The sequence below is a fragment of the Nerophis lumbriciformis genome, linkage group LG35, assembly GCF_033978685.3.
Source record: "Nerophis lumbriciformis linkage group LG35, RoL_Nlum_v2.1, whole genome shotgun sequence".
Taxonomy (NCBI): Eukaryota; Metazoa; Chordata; class Actinopteri; order Syngnathiformes; family Syngnathidae; genus Nerophis; species Nerophis lumbriciformis.
In genome coordinates, this window is record NC_084582.2 from 6,455,292 (window position 1) to 6,470,632 (window position 15,341).

The 15,341-nt window shown below is 39.6% G+C and overlaps 1 protein-coding gene across 1 annotated transcript in view; it reads right to left on the bottom strand.

The window, feature by feature from the left end:
* Nucleotides 1-13,778, bottom strand: part of neurl1b (neuralized E3 ubiquitin protein ligase 1B) — a 43,209-nt gene extending 29,431 nt beyond the window's left edge. Inside the window, exon 1 of the mRNA XM_061927743.2 lies at nt 13,518-13,778. Within this exon, the coding sequence (XP_061783727.2) occupies nt 13,518-13,620 (103 nt within the window). The 5' untranslated portion in view covers nt 13,621-13,778. The remainder of the gene's footprint in view (nt 1-13,517) is intronic.
* Nucleotides 13,779-15,341: the final 1,563 nt, after the last annotated feature.

Below are 15,341 nucleotides of genomic sequence, written 5' to 3' on the forward strand. Positions count from 1 at the left end.
TGGCCATCTCTAGTCAAAATGTCCTTTTGTATCCTCCTTACTATCAAACAATATATTCCTTATATGCTGTGTTTTGAATTTTGAAGAACTTAATGTTCCCAATAAATGAACTGAAATGAAAAATGTGCAGTAACATAATGTGAGGTCCAAATATTAGTTGGAATGAACACCCTTTGGAGTCACGCTCATAATGCTAATTAAGTCACACGAGATGGAAACTAGATAGTTCAGCTTCCACGTGCTGGTGTTGATGTTATTTATATGCAATGGGGTGGAGGCCTCCTTGGCCAGCAGCATCAACAAACACTCAATGGAACAATTCTTGTCTTCCCCACAGTCCAGTGAAGATGCCCACTATTCAAGGGCTGAATCCCAATGGGCGTTAAATGAAATTAACAAGCGTTAGAACGCAAACAAGCAAGAAGTGTGTCATGTGATATGGTATCAAACATAGCTGAAGAGGTTAGTTGAGCATTATTTATGAGTCCAACATTTAAACAAGACTCAAGATACAATAACTAGGCATTAAATCAAGCAAATAAGACGTTGCTACAAATTGTATTTGAAAGTCTCATGCCATCATTCACAAAATAGGCATAAAGTTGAGTGTTTATCTGCTGGCTTGACATTATATTTAAAACCGCTTTGAGGAATGTTTGCCTCTGCCAAGTGTGTAAGACAAAACACCTTTTCATCGCAACATTGGAGCATCAACGGACCCTGAATGTATTCGTCTGTGCATTTCATACAGACATACTTGCCAACCTTGAGACCTCCGATTTCGGGAGGTGGGGGGAGGGGGGTGGGGGTGGGCGTGGTCGGGGTGGGAGGAGTATATTTACAGCTAGAATTCACCAAGTCAAGTATTTCATATATATATATATATATATATATATATATATATATATATAACAAATACTTGACGTTCAGTGAATTCTAGCTATATATATATATATATATATATATATATATTTATTTTATTATATGTATATATATATATATATATATATACACGTATATATATATATTAATTTTATTATATATATATATATATATATATATATATAATAAAATTAATATATATATATACGTATATATATATATATATATACAGTAGATGAGTGTTATGTGTGTGTATATGTGTCAATAAATGAACACTGAAATTCAAGTATTTATTTTATATATATATATATATATGTATATATATATATATATATATAAAATAAATACTTGAATTAGATGAGTGTTATGTGTGTGTATATGTGTCAATAAATGAACACTGAAATTCAAGTATTTATTTTATATATATATATATATATATATATATATAAAATAAATACTAAATAAATAAATACTAATAATAAGTATTTATTTTATATATATATATATATATATATATATATATATATATATATATATATATATATATATATATATATATATATATATATATATATAAAATAAATACTTGAATTTCAGTGTTCATTTATTGACACATATACACACACATAACACTAATCTACTCATTGTTGAGTTAAGGGTTGAATTGTCCATCCTTGTTCTATTCTCTGTCACTATTTTTCTAACCATGCTGAACACCCTCTCTGATGATGCATTGCTGTGTGGCACGCACAAAAGTGCTTTCATCAAATCCACTAGATGGCAGTATTGTCCTGTTTAGGAGTGTCACAACATTGCTGTTTACGGCAGACGAACTGCTTTACGGTAGACAAAAGCGTCACTGCTGTTGTTGTGTGTTGTTGCCGCGCTGGGAGGACGTTAATGAAACTGCCTAACAATAAACCCACATAAGAAACCAAGAACTCGCCCTCCATCATTCTACAGTTATAACGTGATTGGGAAGGTATGCTGGTTATATTGTGGGTTAGCGGACTCAGGTCCGCCTGAATTTCGGGAGATTTTCGGGAGAAAATTTGTCCCGGGAGGTTTTCGGGAGAGGCGCTGAATTTCGGGAGTCTCCCGGAAAAATCCGGGAGGGTTGGCAAGTATGCATACAGAGCCCAGCAAGGCAGGACATTGCAATAACCGCGCCTGTTCACACAGCTGCACATAATCCAGGATTAAACGTATGAAATATTTGCGACATAGGCTTTCAAGTTTCAACAATAACAGTCAATCTAAACCTGAACCTTACATTGTGATCTCAACATTTTTAATCACAGATGGGTGAGAGGCGTGGCTCAGGTGGTAGAGCATCTGGTTTGAACCCACCTTGTGCCATCCTAGACCAGGTCTGGGTAGGGATGATGTTTGATAAGAAATTATCGAGTTCGAGCCCATTATCGAATCCTCTTATCGGACCGATTCCTTATCGATTCTCTTATCGGATCCAGATAGGTTGTTGTATATGGAAAACAACACAATATTTGGTTTTATTTTATAAGAAAAAATAAAATAAAATAAAATAAATAAATATTGACTGTTACCCACCTAAAAAAATTAAAAAAATAAATATTGACTGTTGTTACCCAAAGTATATTAAGTGGGATTTATCAGAAAAACTAATATAAACAGTAACACAAAAACAACCTGTCTCTGTGATCACTATAGGTGAATAGCCATGCCTTGAGGCGTTTTTTACGGTTCATTATTCACCTGTGGGATGTTCCAAATAAGTGTTTGATGAGCATTCCTCAACTTTATCAGTATTTATTGCCACCTTTCCCAACTTCTTTGTCACGTGTTGCTGGCATCAAATTCTAAAGTTAATGATTATTTGCACACAAAAAAAAATGTTGATCAGTTTGAACATCAAATATGTTGTCTTTGTAGCATATTCAACTGAATATGGGTTGAAAATGATTTGCAAATCATTTTATTCCGTTTATATTTACATCTAACACAATTTCCCAACTCATATGGAAACGGGGTTTGTATTTTAAATTGCCTTTCAAATGTCTATTCTTGGTGTTGGGTTTTATCAAATAAATTTCCCCCAAAAATGCGACTTATACTCCAGTGCGACTAATTTATGTTTTTTTCCTTCTTTATTATGCATTTTCGGCAGGTGCGACTTATACTCCGGTGCGACTTATACTCCGAAAAATACGGTAAGTGCTTATTGTTTATTGTGAGCGAACTGTGGTGCTGAATTTCCACTAGGGATCAATAAAGCATACTTGCCAACCTTGAGACCTCTGATTTCGGGGGGTGGGGGCGTGGTCGGAGGTGGGGGTGGGGCGGGGGAGGTTAAGAGGGGAGGAGTATATTGACAGCTATATACTGTGTATATATATATATATATACATATATATCTACATCCTGATAATATGCAAACAAAACTGTGTTTAGATCATTGATACTTCAAACTTGCATAAATAAATCTTAAGGAATATAACATAACTTGGCTTCTGAGAGCTTCAAAATGTAATGAATAAAATGCTAAAGTTGTTGATAAACAAGCAATTATTATAATAATTAAATATGGTCATTTTAAATGAATTATTATGATAATTTAAAATTAATTATTTCAAATATGTTTATTTTAATGTATAATTCTATGGCTGGATGTGATAAGGAGTCAGAAAAAATACAAATAAAAATACAATTAATTTTGATGTTTTTAGCAAAATATAGTAAAAATGTATTTAGTTTTTTTTTTTTTAATTAATAAATATATTTATTTTTAGGTAAGATAAACATAATAATACAATTGATCTCTAGTCTGGATGATTTAGTTATTGTCACCCTGTTGTCCTCCCGTCGGGAAAAAAGGCTGTCCTCACTCAGGTCCGCATGGAACTGGAGGAGGTGTGGCTTCTAGCTCCAGCTGAAAATTGGGAGATTTTCGGGAGAGGCGCTGAATTTCGGGAGTCTCCCGGAAAATTCGGGAGGGTTGGCAAGTATGCAATAAAGTACTTTCTATTCTATTCTAAAAACCTCTTCCAGAGCACCTCAAACTTGAAGAGCGAGTTGATTTATTCAAGGCAAAACCAGGACAGGCCACTCTAGGTGTGGGTCTCATTGACAAGAGAGCAGAAATAGATCATCATAAGACATGAGCACAAGACACTTCACGCAAGATGGCTTAAGCACAAGCATCAAGACAGACAGAGCAGAGACATTATTCTCTATTACCTCTAGGCATGTCATACACTAAGTCATTTTCTGCTAGATCAAGGAGCTTTGATGGTTTTAAAAGACTATTTCTTAGTGTTACTTATACTGCATCTTTGATGAAAGTCCACTTTTCATCACATGCTCCGATTTGGGAAATTGAACATGAACATAAATCGAAATGCCGTGCAGTCGCTTTCATAAGTACAGATAGTCCGTTCCATCGGAGCAACGGATGCCGAGTGCTCCCCCCCAGCCCCCCACAATTCACACGCGTCGGCGGGCCCTGGTTGCAGTGACTACATCATATCTAGCCAGAGTGGGGGCGTGGGAGTGGGACAGGCAGTGAATCAAAAGCGGACATGGGGAACTGATTATAAAGTATTGTGCTTTAGGTGTCGGGACAAAATAGTGACATTGTGAAGATTTATAATGACAACACGACTAATGTGCACAATCAGGAGTCATTGCCTGGCAATCACTTGAGATTGTACTCCAGGAATAATGTGTCTGACACAAAACAGGCTGATGTGTCACTGCTATCAGGAATAAAAGACACATTTACCCCAATAGGGTGGAGCTCATGAGAAAAAGCATTCAGCCGAGAGACGACACAGTGGATGGATGAAAAGGTGTTCAAATGTATACAGTGCAATGTAACTTAACGTGAATCTACTTAAATTATGGTGAAATGATGATATAATATGTCATTGACTCAATCAAAAAGTGCCCCTGAGCAGTAGGGATGGGTGGTTTGGCCCAATATCTATACTGCAATATATATTGCAGCCTCCAGCGATAACGATAAAAATATATCATGATTAGAGATGTCCTATAATATAATATTTTATAATATATATATAAATGTAATATCGGACATTATCGGTATCGTTTTTTTTATTATCGGTATCGTTTTTTAATTGTTTTTAATTTTTTTTTATTTTATTAAATCAACATAAAAAACACAAGATACACTTACAATTAGTGCACCAACCCAAAAAACCTCCCTCCCCCATTTACACTCATTCACACAAAAGTGTTGTTTTCTTTCTGTTATTAATATTCTGGTTCCTACATTATATATCAATATATATCAATACAGTCTGCAAGGCATTGGCGTTGTTAGGCCTATTTTAGGGGGGCTCAAGCCCACCTAAAATATTCTTAAGCCCCCCTAAATAATTTGGTGTTATTTATTTTATTTTTTTTTTACAAATACATATTCATTATAAAGAGGCCCGAATATGAGTTTAAATAAATAATCATATAACCTGTTATTATTCACTCAGTTTCCCCTCACTTCGTAGCGTAAGGTAGAGAGCCCCTTTAGTGCGTCGGTATCCAATCCATTTGACTTGTTCATATAGAAAATGCCCACATCACTCAAATTCCAGTCCGCATTTTCTCTGCGACCTTGCTTGCGGTCCTGCAGGTGTACGAAGCACATTATCTTCCTTTACAATGAGTGAAGCTGCACGAAACCTTGTGTGTGCTATTGTAATTAATTCAGTTTTTAAGTTTTGTGTTTCTTGTAGAATCTATATAAAGTAATATACATTAGCCTATTGTTAAAATAATGAAAAAAACATCATTAAATATATTTGTCTTATTGTATTGTTACATTAATAGCTGTTGTATTATTATAAGATGGCTTGTTAAACATTTCATAGGATTTTCAGAGGGAGGAAAAACCAAGACATTTAATATAAAATGTAAAATGAATAAATACATAAAAAGAAAAAGAAAAAAAAATGGTTAAAAGCCATCGTCCCGGGGAGCATTTCATTTCGTCCCGTGCATTTTTTTTTAATAATAATAATAACAATGAATAATTTCTAAGTCTTTGTTAGCCGTTTGTGAAGTTTTGTGCTCGTGCGTAACGTTCGCTCGCATCCTGTGCATCTCCTGGGGGCTAAGCCCCCCCTGTCCTTAAAAGCTAGTGACGCCCCTGCTGCAAGGGATACAGTCTGTAAGCACACATGATTGTGCGGGCTGCTGGTCCACTAATAGTACTAACCTTTAACAGTTAATTTTACTCATTTTCATTAATTACTATTTTCTATGTAACTGTTTTTATATTGTTTTACTTTATTTTTTATTCAAGAAAATGTTTTTAATTTATTTATCTTATTTTTTTTTTTTTTTTTTTTTTAAAGGACCTTATCTTCACCATTCCTGGTTGTCCAAATTAGGCATAATAATGTGTTAATTCCACGACTGTATACATCAGTATCGGTTGATATCGGTATCGGTTGATATCGGTATCGGTAATTAAGGGTTTGGTCAATATCGGAATATCGGATATCGGCAAAAAGCCATTATCGGACATCCCTAATCACGGTATATTATTTGGTATATATAATAGGGTTAGGGTTAGAGGATTAGGGCCAGGCTTAGAGGGTTAGGGTTATAATAAGGCCATGCCGAATAAGGCATTAATAAGTACTTAATAAGGACTAGTTAAGAGCCAATATGTTACTAATTTGCATGTTAATAAGCAACTAATTAATGGTGAATATGTTCCCCATACTAAAGTGTTACCATGTTTTTTTACTGGTGCACAAAATGAACCGTGCATGAACATCACCTTGTTCAAAGAACAAAACCAACACAGTGCATAAACTCACAACAAATTACACACCTGCAAATCAGTCTGACTTCTGCTGTTGCCGTATCGGTAATACGCCGATAGGGAAAAGTTTTTATTTACACGATGAGTCGGGTGTGTCTTGACCTCCGCCGAACCCCTGAGCCCGACTCACCGAACCACTAGGGTTCGATCGAACCCAGGTTAAGAACCACTGCTCTAGTGCAGGGGTCGGCAACCTTTACCAGTCAAAGAGCCACTTTGATCAGTTTCACAAATTATAGAAAACAATGGGAGCCGCAAACATTTTTTGAAATTTAAAATGAAATAACACTGCATACAAAGTTTTTTTTTTGCTATGTATAAACCAGGGGTCTCAGACACGCTGCCCACACCTTAATATGGAATTTGAATGCTGGTGCGGCACCCGGGTTTTAGATGAATGGCGATTGTCAGCGTCATGCGTGCCGAGATGGTACAGCATATAGCACCCACTGCAACCAGCGTGCCTGATCAGCCACACGTTGTGTGGGCTTCCGCTTGCTCACGCAAGTGACAGCAAGGCATACTTGGTCAACAACCACACAGGTTACACTGACGGTGGCGGTATAAAAAAAACTTTAACACTCTTACTAATAATGCGCCACACTGTGAACCCACACCAAACAAGAATGACAAACACATTTCGGGAGAACATCTGCACCGTAACACAACATAAACACAACAGAACACATACCCAGAATCCCATGCAGCCCTAACTCTTCCGGGATACATTATACACCCCCCGCTACCAAACCCCGCCCACCTCAACCGACGCACAGAGAGGGGGGGGGGGGTTGATGTGTGAGGGAGCAGGGTTGGGGTGGGGGCAGGGTTTGGTGGTAGCAGGGGTGAATAGTGTAGCCCGGAAGAGTGAGGGCTGCATGGGATTCTGGGTATTTGTCCTGTTGTGTTTATGTTGTGTTACGGTGCAGATGTTCTCCCGAAATGTGTTTGTAGCTCTTGTTTGGTGTGGGTTCACAGTGTGGCGCATTATTAGTAAGAGTGTTAAATTTGTTTTATATGGTCACCGTCAGTGTAACCTGTGTGGCTGTTGACCAAGTATGCATTGCTGTCACGTACGTGTGCAAGCAGAAGATGCATACTGTATAACAAGTGGTTGGGCTGGCACACTATTAATACAGATTGTAGAGGGCGTCAAATGTTGTACCATCATGGCACCCCCTTATTATAGATGTAAGGGTGAAAATCGGTGAATATTAATTTTCTGCGAGAGTCACTGAATTCCGAAAGTCTCACGGGAAAATTGGGGGGTTCGGCAAGTAAGCTGCTGAGCCGCATCAGAGTGATCAAAGAGCCGCATGCGGCTCCAGAGCCGCGGGTTGCCGACCCCTGCTCTAGTGATACTAGTAAGAACAGTCATCAAGGAAAAAGGAACCCCCAAATTACTCAGACAAATCATTTTTCGAGATTAAGCGATGTCTCTTACGAGCTTACATCTTTGACTGTCAATTCAGTCTTCCTCAGAGCAGTCACTACTTATAGTGTAATATTTGGCTGGCCATGTTTTGGCCTCCCTAATCTCTTACTTTCTCTTTCTCTCTCTCTAATTTTGTCTGCACAATGTTTTTAGTAAACATGTTGGCAGCGTGTTTTTACATGGGACACACCACTGTAAGACACAGCCACACCGTGCCTTGAACCCGAGGCAGATCCCACCGTTTGCATCGGTGGAACTCGTCGGAAGTTGGACGCGGCGCACTTCCTGGAGGTGTAGCTCTCCTCAGGCGCAGGAAATGATCCTTCCGTGTGTTCACTATTTTGTTATGACTTTTACTTCCTCTAGTTCAGGGGTGTCCAGAGGTCGGCCCACGGGCCACTCGAGTTTTGTTAGCCCCCAGTATATTGTCGGTAAAGAAAAACAAAAACAAAACCTGTAAGAATGTAAGAAAAAAGACGCCAAAAGCAGAAATTTTGACAGCGATATATAATAATAATAATACTCGTTGTCACCTACAAAACAAAACGGACGCAAATTGTTGTCTTTGAATATACAGTATATGTCTGTTTAGAAAAAATGAAAAAAATTAAAACATAAAAGTGGAAAAAGTTTGTCCAGCCCTGTCAATTACCGTATTTTTCAGAGTATAAGTCGCACCTGCCGAAAATGCATAATAAAGAAGGAAAAAAACATATATAAATCGTACTGGAGCCCGGCCAAACTGTGAAAAAAACTGCGACTTATAGTCCGAAAAATACGGTAGTCAATATTGATGTTTTCTTGGCTCTGCGCCAGACTCAAGGATTTTAACTAGAGATGTCCGATGATATCGGACTGCCGATATTATCGGCCGATAAATTCTTTCAAATGTAATATCGGAAATGATCGGTATCGGTTTCAAAAAGTAAAATTTATGACTTTTTTAAAACGCCGCTATACGGACGTAGGGAGAAGTACAGAGCGCCAATAAACCTTAAAGGCACTGCCTTTGCGTGCCGGCCCAATCACATAATATCTACAGTTTTTCACACACACAAGTGAATGCAATCCATACTTGGTCAACAGCCATACAGGTCACACTGAGGGTGGCCGTATAAACAATTTTAACACCGTTACAAATATGCGCCACACTGTGAACCCACACCAAACAAGAATGACAAACACATATCGGGAGAACATCCGCACCGTAACACAACATAAACACAACAGAACAAATACCCAGAACCCCTTGCAGCACTAACTCTTCCGGGACGCTACAATACATAAGAACCCTTCCCCCCCAACACCACCCACCTCAACCTCCTCATGCTTGTCCCAAATTCCAAATCCCCAAGTGCACGCGACCCAGCACGTCGAAGGACTACAGGCCGGTGGCTCTAACCACCCATATCATGAAGACCATGGAGAGGTTGGTCCTGGAACAACTCCGCCCTACAGTCAAGCCCCACCTGAACCCACTCCTATTCGCCTACCAGCCCCGACTGGGAGTGGAGGACGCAGTCATCTTACCTGCTGAACCGAGCCCACACCCACCTAGACAAGCCTGCGAGCAGTGTGAGGGTCATGTTTTTTTACTTCTCCAGTGCTTTCGATACCTGGACTACTGGGTGTGAAGTTGGAGACGATGCAGGTGGAGGCCCCCTTGGTGTCCTGGGTTGTTGATTACCTGACTGACAGACCACAGTACATGCGACTGCAGGACTGTGTGTCTGACAGGCTGGTCAGCAACACCTCTTCACCATCTACACCACCGATTTCCACTATCACTCAGAGTCCTGCCACCTTCAGAAGTTTTCTGATGACTCTGCGATAGTGGGGTGTACTGAGGATGGTGATGATGAGGAATACAGGTGGAGGACTTTGTCACATGGTGTGGAAAGAACCACCTCCAGCTTAATGTGACGAAGACCAAGGAGCTGGTTGTGGACCTGGGAAGGAGGAGGAGTACTCCGGCGACTCCTGTTTCCATCAGGGGGGTCGATGTGGACATGGTTGAGGATTATAAATACCTCGGTGTACACATGGACAACAAGCTGAATGAGGCACTCTACAAGAAGGGACTACTTCCTCGGGAGGCTAGGATCCTTCAACGTCTGCACAAAGATGTTGAAGATGTTCTACGAGTCGGTGGTGGCGGGCGCCTTCTTGTACGCCGTGGCCTGCTGGGGCAGCGGGCTGAGAGCCAGGGACGCAAACAAACTGGACAAGTTGGTAGAGAAGGCCAGTAACGTGGTGGGAGTGGAGCTATGCTCGACTCTCTGGCGGTGGTGTCAGAGAGGAGAAGTCTAGCAAAACTCCTAGCCATGATGGACAACACCTCCCACCCACTACACTCGGACTTTGCAGGGAGAATGAGCACGTTCAGTGGAAGGCACAGACTCCCAAATTGCAACACGGAACAACAGAGGAGGTCCTTCATACCGACAGCCATCAGACTGTATAATGCATATGTTCCTTGACTGCACTTAAATGTAGAGTATATGTAGAATACATTTATATTATTTATATATTATATGTTATATATATATTATATTATATTATTTATAATTATTATTGTCTATTGCAGTGGTTTTTAACCTGGGTTCGATCGAACCCTAGTGGTTCGGTGAGTCGGGCTCAGGGGTTCGGCGGAGGTCAAGACACACCCGACTCATCGTGTAAATAAAAACTTCTCCCTATCGGCGTATTACGGATACGGCAACAGCAGAAGTCAGACTGATTTGCAGGTGTGTCATTTGTTGTGAGTTTATGCACTGTGTTGGTTTTGTTCTTTGAACAAGGTGATGTTCATGCACGGTTCATTTTGTGCACCAGTAAAAAAAACATGGTAACACTTTAGTATGGGGAACATATTCACCATTAATTAGTTGCTTATTAACATGCAAATTAGTAACATATTGGCTCTTAACTAGTCCTTATTAAGTACTTATTAATGCCTTATTCGGCATGGCCTTATTATAACCCTAACCCTCTAAGCCTGGCCCTAATCCTCTAACCCTAACCCTAACCAAATAACTCTAAATGAAGTCTTTGTTACTTAGAATATGTTCCCCATACTAAAGTGTTACCAAAAACATATAATTTTGTCTTGAATTTGAAAAAAAACAACATTTTATTTTTCACTAAAGTGTTCGGTGAATGCGCATATGAAACTGGTGGGGTTCGGTACCTCCAACAAGGTTAAGAACCACTGATCTATTGTGAGCGAACTGTGGTGCTGAATTTCCCCCAGGGATCAATAAAGTACTTTCTATTCTATTCTATTCTATTCTATATATGTAAAACATTGTGTCTTGATGTCCAAGACAAATTTCTCCTCTGAGACTGTCATGTCTGTGTAATCATGTTTTGTCTTAGTCATGTTTTGTTTAGTTATTGGACTCTTTAGTTTCTGGCTTTTCACTCCCTTGTCTTGTTTCCATGATTACCCATTAGTTTCACCTGTTCCACGTTTGGACTCATTGTGCACTCTTGTTTATCACCATAGCAACCCATTAGTTTTCACCTGTCACGTCACGCACCTGTTTCACGTTTTGAGTCACGCACCTGTTTTCGTTAATCATGTCTGTAGTATTTAAGTTCAGTGTTTTCAGTTTGTCTTTCTGGTGACATCCCCACATTTATGCTTCTGCACATTTCTGACTCTTTTTTCATGCCCATCGTTCACGCTGCTCCTTTTTGTCCGTGCCAAGTAAGTTTTGTTTATTATTGCCACAGTTAGGGTTTTTTGTTGTTCATAGTTTTTGCCTTTGTGCAAGTGTTTGGTTTCATAGTTTGTTCTCCGCCGTTGTGCGCGCCTTTTGTTTACTTCCTTGTTTTGTATTGGTAGTGTTTAAATAAAAATGTACCTTCATTCCCGTCTCGCCCGAGCCAACTTTCCGTTGCCTTCGAGAAAAACTAAACCCCAGGACCAAGTCATGACAGAGACAAAAAAGGTCATTATTATTATTATTACATCCATCCATTTCCTACCGCTTGTCCCTTTTGGGGTTATTATTATTATTATTATTATTATTATTATATGGCTCTTTACAGCCAGGTGGGGGCGCTGTTCTCCCTGTATCATTTTTTTTTAGATTATTTCATGCAAGTACAAAAAAAAACTGGCAACACTGATCAACATCTTATACAAACAGCATTGCCAAAACAAAAAATTAAATAGTGGCTGCAATGACTTTTTTTTAATTACTAGTAATACAAAATATAATGTTGTATCTGTGAAAAATAATATATGGGTATAAATGGTATAGACCAGGGGTCGGCAACCCAAAATGTTGAAAGAGCCATATTGGACCAAAAATACAAAAACACATTTGTCTGGAGCCGCAAAAAAATAAAAGCCATATTACATACAAATATAAATTGAATTAAGATGACTTAAAGGAAACTAAATGAGCTCAATTATACCTACAAATGAGGTATAATGATGCAATATGTACATATAGCTAGCCTAAATAGCATGTTAGCATTGATTAGCTTGCAGTCATGCAGTGACCAAATATGTCTGATTAGCACTCCACACAAGTCAATAACATCGACAAAACTCACCTTTGCGGATTCACGCACAACGTTAAAAGTTTGGTGGACAAAATGAGACAGAAAAAGGATAAAACACGTCCTAGGAAGTCGGAGAAAGTTATACATGTAAACAAACTAAGGTGAGTTCAAGGACCGCCAAAATTAGTAGGACAAAACGGCGCTCGCCAAATACTCGAATCAGTGAAGCATGTTTAATATAAACAGTGTGATTTATAACAATTGGGGAGGTTTGTGTCATGTGTGTCCTCCTACAGAAAACATACTAAAACAAAAAATATTTTTTTTCCCCCCTCATCTTTTTCCATTTTTCATACATTTTTGAAAAAGCTCCAGAGAGCCACTAGGGCGGCGCTAAAGAGCCGCCCTAGAGCCAAGCCCTGTTTTAGGCTTGGAAACGGTTAAAAACTCAATGATTGGATGTCACCTGATAATAACCCGGTGGGGTACATTGTGGTCGTCTACAACAACACCTTTGTAGACATTTTGATGCAATCAGGTGCATTTCTGCTTATCTTTGTGAGTACATTATTCACACGCTGATTGACCTGTTCCCTAATGAGTGGTGCAGGTGACCTATGGTTCAATTCACGCACACCGATGTAGAATTATCGCATCGTTTTATCAACGAGAAATCGATAATCGGACATATCGCTGCGGAGCTCCCCCCCGTGATGCGCAGCTTTTGTCTCCACAGCCGGAGCGAGAACAAAGTCAAAGAAATACAGGACAATAAGAAACGCGCTCACGCATCGTGAGCGTCCTCCGTGTGTGTGTGTGTGTGTGTGTGTGTGTGTGAAATCACGGAAAGCTCACCTATTAACGGTTTGGGTGTCGTGTTCCCCATTATGTCCGCAAATTCCACGCACCGGCTGCCGAATTCATCCAGATCGCAGCGTCCCCTCTCCGTCCATCCCATGCGTGCGTCTCCCTCGCTCTCGTCCTTTATGTCTCCACGCTGGTGAGGAGAATCTGCGTGGATCCGGATCAAACCGGGACTCCTGCGCGGTGGCTGTGCACAGACACAGCCGCTCCGAGGCAACCTTCGAGCCCCCTCCTCTATTTAGGAGGCGCCCGGCGCACTTTAAAGACACACAGGAAGCAGAGATGAATGCTTCATAGGCTGTGTGATCATGCTTGATGACTTCTTCCTGGAGGTACTATAGGTCATATATTTACATACTGTATATTAATATCAGAGGTGGGTAGAGTAGCCAGAAATTGTACTCAAGTAAGAGTACTGTTACTTTAGAGATGTATTACTCAAGTAAAAGTAAGGAGTAGTCACCCAAATATTTACTTGAGTAAAAGTAAAAAGTATGTTGTGAAAAAACTACTCAAGTACTGAGTAACTGATGAGTAACATACACACACATATCATATATATATATATATATATATATATATATATATATATACACACATTTATATATATATATATATATATATATATATATATATATATACACACATTTATATATATATATATATATATACCGTGATGACGGACTGGCAGTGTGTCGCGCCTCGCCAAGGAGCAGCGAGAATACCAAGAAGCGCATATGCCAAATTTTCAAAGAGAACGGCCTACGGATCACGATTGAAGCCAACAAGCAAACCGTCAACTTTCTTGACGTCACTTTCAACCTGAGAAATAACAGCTACCAACCATTCACGAAACCCAACACAACACTCCAATACGTGCACCATGACAGCAACCATCCACCCACCACCACGAAAAGAATACCTACCGGAATCAATAAAAGGCTATCGATGCTGTCATCTAGCAAAGCTGAATTTGACCAAGCAACCCCCCCGTACCAAAAAGCCCTTGATGAAAGCGGATACAATTTCACCCTCACCTATGAACCCACGCCAGGAAACCAGCCAAAAAAGAACAGAAAACGAAACGGCATCATCTGGTACAACCCCCCATACAGCAAAAACGTCTCAACGAACATTGGACACAAATTCCTCAACCTGATTGACAAACACTTTCCCAAAGACAACAACCTAAGAAAAGTATTCAACAAGAACAACATCAAATTGAGCTACAGCTGCATGAACAATATACGACAAATCATCTCAAACCACAACAAAACAATTGCAAATGAGCCGTCGACCCCCAGTCAGAACGACTCCAAAACCAACAAAGCATGTAACTGTCGAAAGAAACCTGATTGCCCCCTCAACGGGGAATGCTTACAAACATCAGTTGTCTACCAATCTAAGGTAATACGCAAGGACATTAACACATCCGACACATATGTAGGATTAACCGAGGGTGAATTCAAAACCAGATGGAACAACCACAAGGCTTCTTTCAGGAACAAAAACCTGCGAAATACCACAGAACTCAGCAAACACATTTGGGACCTCAAAGACAATAATGTTGAATATTCAATAACATGGCAAATTCTTGCATCCAGCACACCTTACAATAGTGGTAATAAAAGATGCAACCTATGCTTGAAAGAGAAACTGTTTATTATCTACCGTCCAGACCTGTCATCCCTCAACAAGCGCAGCGAAATTGTAACAACATGCCGCCATAGACGGAAACACCTCCTAGGTAACACATGAACCAATCACCACGCCCCTAGGCCAGCCTGTACCCACCCACTCTGTGCCCTATATAAA